Consider the following 16385-nt stretch of genomic DNA (forward strand, 5'->3'; position numbering starts at 1 on the left):
GTCATAGGCTACCTCACATGAGATCCCACATCCCCCACATGCCTCTCCCCCCCCCGCCCCCCGACCCTAGCCTATAGCCCACCCCTTCTAGGGCCATTGGCCTCCCCCCCTCCTCCCCAACACCCACCTCGTACCTCCAACCACCCCACCATCCCTCGATCTTCCTCCTCCCACCATCTCCCTCTCGCCCATTAGTCCCCCTGATCCTCACCCACCAGTACGAGTGATCCCCCCGCCCATCCCCCCCTTCCCACAGGAGGTGATGAGCCCCATATGCCTACATCCTCCACTCACCAACAGCCTAGTCCCCCCCCCCTCCCGACACAGCCACCAGCTCATTTGTCCCTGCCGTCCGTCACACTTTCCTAAGACAGGTGCAGAGCACCGATGGATGTGATTGAGTGGTCTATCGATGTACAGAGTCATGCCTCTTAGCTTGGCTGATAGATGCCTTGATGCTACCACCTGGAGCATCTATCACCCCCATGGTTCGCCCAAGGGCCACCATGGGGGAATGGAGTTCACCGTCCAAGCCTATGACAAAGCGTATTCGCATGTCCCATAGCTCTTCTTCTTATTCAGCAACTTCCACACCGAATAGATGCCTGTTCGGTCAGTCACAAGTTTTCCTATGAGTCTACATCTTGCATCCTAGAATGTGAATAGCCTCCACTATGGTGGGGCATGTGGTTCCAAGAAGTTGATTGTTTGGTAGGAGTTGTAGCCTGCCCTTGCCGGTGGACAGATCAACATCTTACTTCTGTAGGAGCATAAGCTCACCCCCGCCCAGGCCCATCGAGTAGGGAAGGTACTTCCAGGCAGTTCACACAATGGGAGTATGCCATCAGCGCCTATGGCAGGAGTGGAGGCGTATGCACCTCTATTAGCTCGACCCTCACCGCCTGTGTACGTGACCACGGGATGATTGTGGCAGGGAGGGCTCTATGGATCAGATTGGATATTGGGGACTCGTTCCTTGGAGTCCTCAATGTTTATTTCCCTATTGAGGTTAGGGCACGCAATAGGTTCTGGGTGGAGATCGCAGTTGGACTCCCAGAGGTGGACTCTTGGATTGTTGGAGGAGACTTCAACGAGGGTTCTATGGATTAGATTGGATATTGGGGACTCGTTCCTTGGAGTCCTCAATGTTTATTCCCCTATTGAGGTTAGGGCACGCAATAGGTTTCTGGGTGGAGATCGCAGTTGGACTCCCAAGAGGTGGACTCTTGGATTGTTGGAGGAGACTTCAACAACCTGGAAGCCTTAGAGGACTAGCAGGGCAGAGGCAGAAATTACTAGGGTATGGCAGGGGAGGAGCAGGAGGCATGGCAAGTCTTCCTCCTCGCAATAGGAGCATGTGATGCTTGGAGGGACCCGGCTTTCCACGGGAGGGAGACATCGCTGGACTTCTCTTGGGGATACAAGCGGCTAGGTGGAGTTTTGTTGGAGCGGCTGGACAGGTTCTATGTGGGAGAGTGGGGGTGCTCTCACGGAGGCTAGGTAGGGTAGTTGGCCGGCACCACTTTGTCTGGTCACTGCCCGATTCTCCTAACACTTGATGCCCCAGTTTTAGCCCTAGACACACGATCCTATTGGATCTTTGACTCGATCTACAGGAGGGAGGAGGTGAGGAGGCAGATGGAGCAGCTATGGACTAGGGAGAGGGACAAGAGGGACCGGATCGCAAAGGAGGTTGCAAAGGTCCTAGTCGAGTCGAGCAGGATTTGCCAAGAGGCAGCCCTACAGGCCGGATAGCAGAGTTGGGAGGAGGAGAGAGCACTCCAGCGAGACCTAGCAGCCACGCAGAGACTACTTCAAGAGGCACCACGGGATCCCACTCTCCACGCACAGGAGGTGCACGCACCGGCAGCCCTCGCCGGCCTCGAGGACAGGCGCTCGGAGTTTTCCTTTCGTACCTTAGGAGTTTTTTGGGCGCGAAAGGGGAACACAATGTGCAGGGAGTTTTTCCAAGTGCATTAGTCTTGCACCTCAAGAGATCTGATTTGCAACCTCCAGGATTAGTATGGGAGGATTCGCTCTTGCCTAGATGAGGTGATGGAGATTGCCACTAACTACTACAGGCACCTTTTCCAACAGGAGGCAATCTCAGCTAGAGGACAACGTTGTAGACAACAGGTCTGGGACCACATCCCGTCCCTCGTCATAGAGGAGATGGGACGCTCCTTCACAGAGAAGGAACTAGAGGAGGCTTTCCATGCATAGGACCGATAGAAAAGCCCGGGAGGTCTTTCTAAGGTCTTCTTCATTACCTACTAGGAGGAAGTGAAGGACCCCTTACTGCTGGCCTTTTCAGGAGATTTTCAGCTTAGGACGGATGCCAGGGAGTCTATCGGCAGGTCTTATCAGCCTCCTTCCCAAAAAGGGAAAGGGAGACCAGTACCAGTTGGAGCTATCCCGGTGGAGACCAATCACCCTATTGTCAGTGGCCTATAAGGCACTGGCCAAGATGATTGGTAGGTGACTTCGCTCCGTGCTTCCAGACATCATTCATGACACACAAACAAGTTGTCTAGGATAGGAGCATCCTAGACAATGTCTTCACCTTCTTCGAGGTGACTGAGTGGGCCCAGCACAGTGGTTAGGGATTGGCTATACTTCTCCTGGACTTCAAGAAAGCCTATGATAGGGTTGATTGGGACTTCTTAGAAGGCACCATGGTGAGGTTGGACTTCCCCCAGGCATGGATCCGCAAGGTCTCTGCAGTTTACAGATGGCTACCAGCAGGGTTCTCATAGGTGGCAGGAGTTTCGGCTGGAGAGATCGGTCCAATAGGGTTGTTCTCTGGCCTCGTATCTGTTCCTACTCTTTGCAGAGGCAATGCCTTACTTCCTCCAGTCACATGTGAGCAGGCTACATGGCCTTCGACTTTCGATGAGAGAGGAGACGGAGCTGTTAAATTCAAAGTATGCAGATGATACAACACTTTTTTTATAGAGGTCTATGAGCTAATACTGGAGAGAGTGAGACTAGCTCTGGAGGTGTTTTGCACTGTAGCGGGAGTGAAAATCAATTGGTGAAAGTCGGTTTTCTTACGGACACGGACTCTAGCATGGAGTGGGGCGTCCACTTGGGATTCGGATGGGTGTGCAGTGGGCAGACCGTCCAATACCTAGGGTTCCAAGTGGGACTCGACATCACTCCTGCCCAGTAGTTTCTTCCAATTCTCGACTCTATCAGGCAGAAGCTGACCTACTGGAGTATTTCCCGCCTTTCGTGGCTGAGTCCTGGTGATCAACTAGGTCCTCCTAGTGATGGCTTTGTACATCGCCTCATGTTGGTGCTTTTCCTCGTCTTATGTAGTTTAGCTTTGCCGCTGAGTGGAGAATTTTCTCTTGGCTGGTTCAGACGTTTCCAAGGATTCTCGGGCCAAGGTGGCGTGGGTGACCATTATCCAGCATCGGTCTGAGGGAGGGCTTGGGATCATAGACCCAGAGTTCCAGAGTCTGGCCCGTTTGGGCAAGCTAGTAGTCCACGGGTTCACACTAGGAGGGCAGACCTAGAAGGTCCTACTACAAGAGGGTTTCCAAGAGTGCAGATGCTTGGTGGTGATTGGAGGCCATCCTTGAGATGGATCTTTACGACGGTCCAGATCACGCCCCCTAGATCCTCCTTCCTTCGCAGCCTACTTCGTGTGTGGCAAGGCCTCCGTAAGGCCCTAATTCAAAGCTCCCTAGGATGCGAGGAGAAGATAGACTGCTAGCCGGTGGTTTAGAACCCCCAGATCAAATATCGAGACGGGATACAGATACAGATTGGCGAGTATCCCCACATCCAATGGGCTGGTTGGGAGGCCGCCGCCCCTGCTCATACTATCAGGACATGGCGGGAGGTGTACAGGATGGTGAACCAAGAGGTGTTTCAGTAGGCATCAGGTTGTTAGAGAGGAACTGAGCTGAGGAGAAGAGAGATTAATGTAGCGATACCTCAGGGGTGGCTTGACCCCTTGATTCGAGAGCTTGGCGAGGTATGGGCTGCTAGATTTTCAGCGGCAGGTATCCCCCTACAAGTGTGACAGGTAGAGTGGGCGGCGCCCCCTATGGGATTTTCTTCATGGTGCAGGAGGGGGGGCATTTGGTCCTTGAGAGAGGGTAGCAGGATGAGGAGATTGTTGCCCTTCCTTGGAGGAGGATTCGTGTGGTTGGTCTTTAGGGGAAGACATGGCATTTGGACCCTTATGTGTTTTGGGAGGAGTTTCGGGAGTGGCACCTCTGGATATGGGAGAGCAAGCCACTTGATGAGTTGGAGTGAGACCTTGGAGAGTAGCTATGGCCGGCCATTGCGGTTGCCAAGAAGCCACTGAGATTCTTAGAGTACACGACTAGGATTGGGAGACATGTACTGATGTAGGAGGACATGGACTAGGCGCCTTCGCATAGCAGATACTGGGTGGAGCAGAGCATCACGGATGCCTTCCGTTGGACTTTCTGGCGTTGCCTATGGGACAGCTGGAGGCCGAGGAGGATATCATATTTCCTATGGCTTTTGGCACATGGAGGTCTAGTAGTGGGGAGTTGGCTAGCTTTGATGCAGTAGGATGGAGGGTGTAAACGCTACCCACAACAGCTTTTGGAAACTGCAAAGCACTGTCTTTGGTCATGCGAGGCGGCACATCTCGTGTGGAGAGGAGCATGCCGCATCCTCCGCTGTCTAGCACCCAACCTTGGATATATCTCGTGGGGAGCTTTTTGCTGGCAGGCAGTCAATCAGGGCTGTCACCTTTTGTACGAGGCCGGGATGCAGTACACGATTTTCATAATTGACGATGGGTCTTGCGTAGTGGTCAGCTTGGAGGCTTTATCCAGCCACCAGGTACTAGAGCCCATAGCAGACTGTTCTGAGGTATGGGAGATTGTAGGGGGTCTTACTAGATGGCACATCTGGAAGGTACGCTACGCTGTCAGGAGGTTTTCGGCGGGGAGAGCCTTTTAGTACAGACGACTTTGGCATAGCTTTCCACTGTGGGACTAGGTGCAGCGCGAGTCTCGAGCTTGTTAGGAGCTCCATTTTCACTTCCTGCACACTTGGGGCGGCCAGGACCTCTTCTTCATGATGCAGGCGGGCAGCCCCAGATGGCGATACACCCTCCCTCCATGGCTTCTTGTCGCCATCCCCCCCAGACTGCCTTGAGAGGCTTGTATACATTATGTATTTGTGACTTTGCATCAGCTCCAGCTAGTATGTTGAGCATGAGCACTCCGTTATAATCAGTTTTTTTTAGTAATATAATTAGCCACACTTGCAAAAATAAAAGGTAGGGACATCACCTCAAGCATTGTAAACACAATACATTTTTCTCTTTCAGACTTGATAGCTCTGTACTCATGGTCTTCATCCAAGTAGATCACACTTTCTACCCAGGGTTGACAAAGCAATAGCATCAGCATGACAATTCTCTATTCGATCTTGCAAGGTAGTTTAGAAGTTCTGAAACAATCCTTTGGGGAGACCTCAACTGCAAAGTCTCGTCAATCCACAAGGGCAATCTCAATCCATGAGCTGGCTCCACATCTCCACGAACACACTTTTGAAGTTGTCGGACCTTTGATACTAGCTTATTTGTTACCCTTATCTTCCACTTTTGTCACCTTTCTATCATTGTCTTCACAGCCTCTCCACTGTCTTTCTTTGCAAGTACAACCATCTCAGATCCTCTGCCTCCACAGACCTAGCTTCAATACCTCCAAAGTAGCACCTTCACAACCATCCCTCTGCTCTCCTTTTGTCTTTGCACCACCACATCCCCTTCGCTTACAGCCAGCGATTCTTCCACACCTTTGTAATTCTCCTTTCCCTATTAGCACCTTCAACCCTTGACATAAGCTCTTTAGAGATTTGAAGCAACTCATTATTTCTTATTCTTTCGCCTGTCATGGCTGCACTGCAACACTTCTGCTTTTGTAGCAATGACAGCTATTCTGGCTGCAGTCACCTCACCAAAGCACCTTTGATTTTCCATTACAACATGTACTCCACATTCTTGAAAAAAATGGCCATCCACCTTTATTGGCATTTAGTTAAAGCATGTCATGGGTAGCCATTTTTGCCACCTCACATAGGTTTACATCATCTTTAACCATAGTGTTTTCTTCCTTAGTAAGACCCCATCTACATGCTCTCAAAAACTGATGTTTCATGCCCCTAATCAGATAGCTTCTGGTCCTTTGTATCTCGATCCAGAAAACATACAGATCCTTATATCCTGATCATTCCAAGGCAGCTAAAAGCGTTCTCTATACAAGATATTTTTTAGATATAGTACCTGGATAAACACCAGATCTTCTATGCCTGTCAAATTGACCTTTATGCTATCGAAGCCAACTTCATGATGATACACCAACTTTTAACTCACAACTGTTGTAGTGGTAGGCAAAACCTTTGCTAGCCAATAGGGAAAACCATGCCACACTATCCTAGTAAACAAAATCTTCTAGTAGCAAGTGCTTTCTACATCTTGCCGGCCTTAGGGCACAAAGCATTCCCTTTCTTTTCTTGTTATGGCTAGTCCATGTGTCACTATCCCTTTAGACCCATTTAGTCTCTTAGGGAAAAACCTCACAATGTGTCTGGGTATTGGTAAGCTTAGGGCATCCATCAGGGATTCATTTGACATAAGGCGGCACCTATGGCATAATTACTGGCCTTTGTATGAACCTTGTAAGCTCTAATCAGACCAACTATCTGCAACATTGGTTTAGTCATGACCAACCATTTCAATGTTTGAAAACATGGATCAACCTCACTAGTTTTGTTTTCGTTGGATGCCCTTAAGCCAAGGGTTCAAGGACTTTACAATCAGCATAGTGCTTTATAAACTTCCAAAATAATTTGGAAAGACCCAAACCAATTTCACTTGCACAACGGCTCAAAGATTAGGCAAATTGAGCATTATTTTCACCTTTTTGGGATCAATCCTAATGCCATTAGATGAGGTATGTCTAAGGAACAACAACTCTGGTTGAAAAAACTCGTATTTGGACTATATTGATGTAGATGCAGGGCCTGGTACCTGTTGATGTCTGGGTTTGACCAAGTACTTTATTAGTTTTGGGATCCTCATAAATCTTTCTCCTGTCTTGCATTAAATTGGGCACAAGAGGCGAGGAAAAGCTGCTGGGAAAGGCATGGGATGCAGGGGCTCTTTCAGTTACTTCCTTTCACAGCTCTCTTATTATCAAATCACTAGTGTAACTAAGCATTTTGTCCACTCTTTCACCAGTGCTATATTTTCAGAGAACTTCACTCTTGTTATTTGAGAAGTATACTGTTACAGATTTCTGACCTTTTGTTACTCCATACAGAACCCTTGTTCCTTTGTCATTGGAAACCATCAAGGCCAGGCTTGAGAATAATTACTATCGTAGCCTGGAGGCGCTGCATCATGACATTGAACTCCTTGTTACAAATGTGACATTTGATGCTGAGCTCTCTTCAAAGGTTCAGAAGTTGGCGAGCCGTCTCTTAGGAGATGAAGGATGATCCTTCATTGGTGTAAACCCAGCAAGCTTCACTACGAGGCTGCTCAATTTTGTAGTGCAGTCCATTGCTTTGTATTTGAAAATCCCTTTAATTTATTCCAGCAAAGCTGGCTGAAAGCATTTTTTCGTTCATTCTCTTGTAGAAAAGCTTACCATGCCACACTGATGTTTATGTGGCATGACATTATACCAGTTTGTCTCATAGTCAATCATGTTCAAATTCACAGTTTCAAAAGTAAGCCAAGAGAAGTTGGTGTTACCATTGATTAAAGGATGAACATTGGAGACTGCTGCAAATGGTAGCCACCATGATTGTGAAACCATGTGTATATAAGGTCTGGCTATTGGTGAAATGTCTCGTTCTGTGATTCTTCTTACTCGGCAATGTGTTTTCTTAAAAGTTGTACCGCAGCATCTCAAGTTCAGTTTTAAAGGATCAAAGTATAACAGTAACCACATCAGAGGGTTATCTGTCACATAATGGTTTTTATGCCACATCATGTGCAGAGCGGAGTTTTTTGAAACCATTGGTCATGCGATCTTAGGATGTTTGTAAAAGATTTGCAGTTACAGCTTCTTGTGCTGTCACCCAACATTTCATCAAATCTTGTGCGTGGAGGAATAGAGCTAGGAGACATGATTGCAGCTTCAATTATCAGCCTCTAACCAACAATTCCATGCTCTCAGGAGCTGACACTGGGGGCACTATTTTCTTGAAGTGCATAGGGTATTCGATGGAGCAACATCAACCCCATTTTCATGGGCATTATGTGAAAGGTCAAGGTAGTGTTTCTAAGTTGTGTGATTGTGGAGGTAGATCTGTGACAACTTAGATCATTCTCATCACTTATGATTACTCAAATGGTTTTCGTTTCACCTAATGTATATTCATGGAGGCAACAAGAGGTGGCTATGAAGGAAAGTCTGACACAAGTAGTTATGATGGACATGAAGAAGGTTGAGCCTGGCAAGCAATGTTTTTACATAGGCAAAAAAGCTTGGAAAGTTTGAAGCAACTAGGTTTGAGCATTATTGTACAATGCAATGCTGCCAGTGTTTTCTCTGGAAGGTAGTAGCTTAAGGTGTGGCATAGTCTTTAAAGGAAATTGAATGTTTTCATTCTGTTGAGCATAAATAACACAGTATATGAGAAGCATTCCCTTTCATAAGGATAACAGTGTTTTTTACCATGGAATTCGTATTGGCTGGTATGTTTGCTTTCTGATTATTGTTGCAGGCTTCTTATATCGGATAAGATATTGATGCTTTTATTGTTACTGATGCTGAGAATGCAACTTATTTGATAGGTGGTTATGCTCCTAATTCAGCAAGAGAGCAAAAAAAAATTGGTGTGATGAAAATGTATTTATTTGGGTCCATATATGGTTCAAAAAATTGTGATGCATGGTTTTGAGCACCAAGCACAGATGGTTCTGAGAACCAAGCCTGGATGCATTGGTGATTTCAGCTTTGAAATAGTACATGTAGTTCCATGTTGCATACCTTAAGAGTAAGGGTAGCATTCTCAACCAAATATTGGTGCTTTGGCAAACTCAAAACCATATAGGTGGAAAGAAGTAACATGAACATGGAAAGAAACAATAAGGTAAAGGGGCCAATAAAGTAGCGCCCTCCAAAAGGAAAACACACCCCACCCCAATTGAGTGACAATTTTACAAGAAAGATGTGGTTTTTTAAGCCACTTAACAATATAATATGAATTTTTTAAAATTACAAATGAGCTTTAACTTAAGTCAAACGATTGAGCCATGTAAAGTTTTTTATATTTTAGATTTTGTAAAACCCTAAAGCAATGCATCCTCGAGTGTCACTCTATTGGCCCCTTGTTGTCCCTCTTTTATGAATCTTTCATTTGTAACTAAGGCTACTTCATAAAAATATCAAAATATCCTAATATTTTTTCTTTGAGCTCTATATAATATAAATAGTTTGACCATTAAAAAACATTTAGGCAAACTCACTTGGAAAAATAAATTGTAATGGAGGATTGTTAGATGACAATCTATTGGTCCCTTTACCCTATGTAGATGGAAATAAGTAAATAATGTGTGTGCAGGAAGAAGTGTTCGTTTACCCTATCATTATATTGCATCAGGAGAGGAGGCTTTGAAAGATTTTGCTTTCGGTTGAGTTGTTTTTTTAATATATGCAGTAAGTTCTTTAATTAAAACATGTTGCTTGGACATTAGTTTTGTACTAGGTCTCATTGAAAGGTTATCATGTTCATGAAGCTCACTTAAATTTTCCAAGAACCATGTTATAGTTATGTATTTATTATGAAGGCTCATAGATTGAAAAAAAAAATCCTAATCATTTAAGGCAAAGTTCCATTGTCCAAATGTTTGATTCTTGACATTTGATTCTTGCAAAAGTTCAAAACATAGTAGAAAACAACCATATGTCATTCATTGTTGTCCATGATTTATTTAGATTCTTGTCAAGGGTGTACATTTGAGTTATCATTATGGAAGGTCAAGATCATCTATCATTGTAAGGTTCTTCATGCATGTAGTTCTTAGTGGAAATTTGTATGTTTGTGACATGGTGTGATGATGTAAGATTGATCATGTCAATGTGTCTTTTATGCTACATGTGCCATCAATTTGTTTCTTAATTTATGTGATTGGGCACATGAGGAAAGGGAGCCAACCATGTGATGATATAATGTATGGTATAGTTTGTGAGCAATGATGGGGTAGAATTTTAAAATAATTTGGATCTCTCCCATTCCATGCTTTGATTTGTCTCATTAAGGTTGATATCCAAGGTATTTTGCAACACATTTCCTTATCAGACAATAGTGTAGTTTTTGCTTTTTGAGAGGATGATCCAAACTTCCAAATGATTTTCTTTTTGAAGGTGATCCAATGATGCAAAAATTTACATTCATGCTTTCAAGGTGCAAAGAAAAGCAAGAAGTCACTATCTCTTTGTAGATCAAAGCTTACAACTAGTGAAGTCATCTAATCACCTTCAAGAAGCCTCCACCTATCTCACAAAATTAGAATAGTCATGATCTTGAACCACATGCTTAGATATTCAAGCAACAACTACAATTTCTCTCACACATTGTCTCAATGTATATTTGCAAGTCAAAGGTATAGTCCATTTTCTTCACATCAATAAAACTTCCATAAAGTAGCTCTTCTCTTCACAAAAAACTCCTACATGTACTCTTCTTCTTCTCTCTAGCTTGCGCTCTCCCCACCCTATTGATACATATGCCTCTATATCTAGCTTTGCATGGCTTAGCATGTTGATAAAAAAGGATCACACCTAAAGATCCATCAATGCTTGTAAATCTACTTTCTCCACCTCAGGATGGGGCAAGGATAGATATTGGTACAAGCCCTACAATGGCCTTGTATGTGCCCATCATTACAATTGGATGGCACATGCAAGTCTAGTTTATATATAGAGGCAAAATAGTCTATGGGACAAAGAAATGAGTACATTTGACCATGTCTCCATTGAAGAACGATGAAAATGAAAGGATTAACTATGACTACTACAAGTACAAGCTATCATCGTGTACAAAATGATCTCTCGATCATCCTTCAACTAACTTGAGGGTTCCACCCTAATCAACATGACTCTCTTAAAACAATGTACTCTCGTGAAGGCAAGAACATGTGTCATGACCTCATTTCCACTAAGGGGAGATAGTTGTTGCTAATGGTGAGTGATGATGGCTCAAATCAACTAGAGGTAAGGGGTTGCACACATCAACGGGGTGGTAGGTGCATGTTGTAGGAAGTGTGGTTGCATGGTCACATGTGATTCCTCTGACTCATGGATGGTATGTGGTAGCATTATTGTAGTGGTAACATCTTCATTATAGCATTTAGTGAGCTAGCACCGAAAATTTTTATAAGAACCTGTTGGCTTGTTGACTCTACCTTTGTTTTTGTCCTACTACTTAGAAGCTTATATCTATATGCTTGGAGCTCCAATAAAAGTAGTCCTAGGCATATTTGGTCCTCCTACTCCATTACCCACAATGAAACCCTCCACTGACACATGTAGGAAATGACATTAATACTACATCATCTTCATACCAAGGTGCTCTTAAGGGATGCACACATCTATAATCTATATCAGTCTTCACAATGTCTAATTTGATAAATTGATTCCACTCTATATGAGTAGGATCAAAGTATGACAATCCAATTGTATTGGAGTGGTGGGAGTATATCCATATAATCCATATGTCTTAAACCATGACTACACCTTTACATACAAGTAATGTGTGTCCACACTCTCTGTTGATTGTCTAGAGAAAGTCAATGCCAATTGTGGATACCTATCTCTAGGGAGCTCCCATATTCTCTATAGGCAAGCTACTAAAGTAAAATATTGCCATTGTGACAAATAGGTGCTACTCCAATCTCTACTATAATAATCTCATAAGGTACCAATGGTTTGCTTCGTATCATACGAGCAATCATCATCACTAGTAGCCTCTCAATACTCTTCTAAGTCCGTTTGCGCGCGCGCACGCGCATGCACACACACACACACAAAGAGAGAGAGAGAGAGAGAGAGAGAGAGAGAGAGAGAGAGGACTCATAAATTCATGTCAATGTGCAAGCCATGTGGGGTGATTCCTTGAAGAGTACTACCCTTGTTTTTAAGGGAGGGTACTCCAATTATTCCCCAAGAAGTCATGTTGAATGTGCTCCCTACTATATTGTAGCACCCATCCATACATTACAATTACATTGACTCAAGCAAGTCAATTGACCTACATGTGTCATTAGTCATAGCTATTGGGGTTACAAAAAAGATGCTAAAACACAAAATAAGGGGTATTTCACATCTAAATATTATTATGAGCATTTTGAGTCAATTAGCAATTTGCTCCAACAGTGAGGGAGTGAGGTCAAGTATCCAAGTAATGCTAGAAACGTTTTTGTAGCTAGATTCTCTAATCCTTAGTAACTATGTAACAAGGTTTGAAATGGTGGTGCCAATGCATGGCGTGAATAGTTTTAATGGTTTCAAATTTTTCAAGCTCTCGAAGGCCAAAAAAATAACTTCTCACAAAGTTATGTAACAATCCTCCACCATATAAAAGAGACATCATAAGCAAGGAAATGACAAAGATTTCCTTGCCAACGAAAAATACTATGACAAAAGTGATGCAAGAATACTCCACCGTGGAAGAGACATCATAAGCAAGACAATGATAGGAAAACTTGAAATGTAAAAGGTCGCATCTAACCCATTAACTTCCTATTGCTGCTCTACTAATACACACCACATATATGTCTCCCACTCTCACTGGTAACACTCCGTACCACCCTATTCTTGGAGAGGAGAGTGAACCCATCAAAGCATGGATGTCATAGAATAAAAAGCTCACAATTATCTAGCTAGCTAGCATTGCATAAAACTGCATTCCTATACCATCTTATGATTGAGGTACACTTCATTGAGAACCAATAGAATTGAATGAAAAAAACCCTTCTGAAAGTAAAAGTCCACACTTATTGGACTAGTGTTAGTGTTTGGCAATCAAATGTAAGTGTTTGGAAAATGAAAGAAGTGAGATTTTTTTGTGTGTATTCGACTAAGACAATAATTAGCATAGATGCTTGCTTTATTGATATGCCCCAAGATTGTCCAAACTTGTAATATACATTCACATGGATGGATGCAATGAGATGTCAGTAGATTGGCCCGGTTCTTTAGGGAGTAACTCATAATAGTCCATTCTGTGGTTTGTTCTTGGGCTTGGACGATGAGGGAAGGCCTCGATTGCCATCTTCTTCATGCGCATGAAGACTCTTTTTGGGTTTTTGCCTTGATAGGCTGCTACAATGCGTTGTTTGAGTCAACAGAGTTGAAGATGAAATCTCCTACAGCCTGCACCCATCCATCCATCCAATTGAAATTCCAAATTTCCTAAGGCTAAAGGTGTACTTTTGGACGTGCATTTACAAGAAACATCAAGTCATTGAGCATCCATGGCGCACATTGCTTAATTAGAGAGCTAATGACATTGAACAAGACCATCTAATGTTATCTTTAATAAGAGAGCTAATGGTATTTAACAAGGCCACCTAATGTTTTGGAAGCTTAACCAAAGTTTGAACGAGCAACAACTATGTTTGCAAATGTAGAATTGAGAGTAGTCCAATTCATTTATTGTGCTATCGAGTCTAATGCCCTATAATTTGTATACATAAAACACTCGCAAGGCATCGGTGATTAGTGTAGCTCCGTGTACCAAGGGTTTGTGTCAGCTGAGTGCTCAAATGTGAGAGTGGAAGGTGTACAACCCTTCATGTTTCAAGGCAACTTAGGTGAAGTGGCCTAATGACGTCAATAGAAATATGTGATCAAGAGAGGTATCAAATTTCTTGGAAGTTTGACAAAAATTTGGATGGGCAGCCTACCTCTTTGCGAAGCCTTGCTAAGCCTTTAAGTATTATCTCGAGATGCAAGTGAGATAATCACACATTAAGTCATGTACCTAGATTGGTGAAGGTCATATGCGTACATCCTCCAAAAGGGCTTTATTCACACTCCAAAACTCCCACAAAACGATCGTGTCACGGCGATCCCTACCGACTCCAGAGGCAAGCGTGTAGATCTGTGGCACGCCCTGATCTCGTGCTTTGTCCGATTCCACACACGCACGTGTAATTGCACAGGTGCATGCACACGTAAGCACGCGCATGCATACATGCTCAAATGCCTTCTATCGCACACAATCTCTCTCTTCTCAAATGCGACATCCTGAACTCTAAATACAACAATGAGATCTGCCGCCACACTTCTTCGTAACCCTCTCTCCTTCACCTTAATTAAGCTCGCTCTATGATAGCCTTCTTGCCCTACATAAAGACCTCTCACAAACCTAGGCTGCTCTTTCACCCACATAAAAGAGACTATGCAAGGTACTAACATGGATGGATTCATCCAAGAGATATAAGAGTTGAATATGTGAGAATTTGTATATACGTGCTTTCTTATGTACACATACATGCATATGTATGTGCAGAAGGTGAGAGGAGGATGCACCATGATGTGTAGGATGTAATTTTTTTTGCATGTATGAAAGATTGCCTCCATGATGGAGCATCGTAAGGGTAGGCATAGCTTTCAATTGTACATTGGATGCTTTCCATATCTCCTAGGGCTATAGACTTGATATGTCATCGATATTGGGACATTACCGATCATGTGAACCTTACAATTGTTCTCAACTTCCCAATTCAACAATGACCTTGGTTTGAGTTTAAGAGATCACTAATTGTTATGCCCTTACATGTGTTAACTATTGCTCTCAATAGTAGAGGATTGCCACCCTTCACATGTTTATATAGAGTTTTTATTCTATGATTGGTAGATGATCATTCTTGATTCAAACAATGGATAAATATAAAGGCATAGGGTGAAGACATTAGGTTTAAATGTAAATCTTAAGGTATGATGTAATCATACTTGTACTTATATGTCAATGATGCCAGGAGGCATATTTCACGGTGGATTCCGTGCCACGGTGGATTTCGTGAGATTTTACGGTGGATTCCGTAAACTTTGATGACCGGGGCTCATACACAAAGTAGATTTTTTGTGCGAGAAGTTGATGGGGACGCATGTCTGTTTCGGGCGTTTCATTAATTTAGTGTGTACATGGGTGATTCCATAGCGGGTGATTCCACAAAATGCATATTAAATTAATAAACGTTTATGAGTTTAGAGTGCGCACTCGTAATAAATTAAGGTTAGGATTTATTTCTAACTAGTTGATTTATTTATGTAGCTGAAGACTGCTAGGTATTCACTTTTGTCGGTTTAATTGTATTATTTTACTAACGATTGTGAATGCTTCAGTTGATGTGTAGAGATAGCAACAGTGGCGGAGGAAATCATTGGAGTTTAGCGAGTATTCGACCTATGGATTATATTTTGATAGGCACCACGCCTATATTTTGTTATGTCTATTGAGGCATCGATTATTTATCATTATTTTGTATGCGCCTATGTGCACGGATATGTTATTTCTATTTGGACATTGTATTGGGCGTGCCAGACTTTTTGGGCACCGTCCATTAGCTTTATTCCTATTTTTGTAAAAGCAAACTCAAAAGCTAAAAGCTTGATATATTTTTGTAAATTGGGCTATTATTGAGCATGAAGAAGAAATATACATAAAATACATACTTTGTGAAGCACTCACACAAGGCATGGGGGGAAGATTGAACCCAATTAGTCTCTTGCTCTTGTCGTTCATGCTTTTTACCTTGTAACTTGTGCAAAAAGTGGAGTTTATTGTTCTTGGGGACCTTTCGGGATTCACTACGTGAGCATACAGCGACCGATCTGTGCACCAGTGGTATCAGAGCGGAGCTGAGATCAAGAGCTTCCAATCGCTACCCATCTCGTGCGAAGGCGGAGCTCCTGGAACAATCGGGCTCTACGGTCAATCTCGTCGCGAACCGTCGATACATGCAGACTTATGGCGATGAAGAACCCTTGTTTTTGTCATCAGATCGCGAAGGGCCGGGCTGTACAGGCGGAGGATCACTCCTTCATCTCCATTATCAAGTCGTGGGCAAACAGTGAGAAACTCCATATCTTATCTCTTCAAAAGTTTAATCCTAAAGCTTATAAGCTTTAAAAGAAGCTTAAAAGCTTCATAAATTGTCATCGAGGTCTCAGAGGGGCCTCCGATTTTTTCGGGCAGCGAAAAAAACGCCCCCCCCCTCCCCACGAAATCTGTGCCGTTTTCTGATTAGTCCCCCCCCCCCCCCACTAAGCTTAATCCATTAAGCTTACTCAAATCAAGTAAGACAAGTGATCTCTCTCTCTGTAAGTCAACAACTCCAGGTCCCACACCAAAGAAATCAAGTTCTG

At 43.5% G+C, this 16385-nt stretch overlaps 1 protein-coding gene across 1 annotated transcript in view; it reads left to right on the forward strand.

Moving 5' to 3' along the window:
- LOC148029936 (uncharacterized) overlaps positions 1-8540 on the forward strand; it is a 133879-nt gene extending 125339 nt beyond the window's left edge. The window contains exon 24 of the mRNA XM_087686218.1: positions 7320-8540. Coding sequence (XP_087542344.1) covers positions 7320-7497 — 178 coding nt within the window. The 3' untranslated portion in view covers positions 7498-8540. The remainder of the gene's footprint in view (positions 1-7319) is intronic.
- The last annotated feature ends 7845 nt before the right edge of the window (positions 8541-16385 follow it).

Source organism: Lygodium microphyllum, chromosome 10 (assembly GCF_053477565.2).
Source record: "Lygodium microphyllum isolate KBCC chromosome 10, Lygodium_microphyllum_v1.1.10, whole genome shotgun sequence".
NCBI classification, from domain to species: Eukaryota; Viridiplantae; Streptophyta; class Polypodiopsida; order Schizaeales; family Lygodiaceae; genus Lygodium; species Lygodium microphyllum.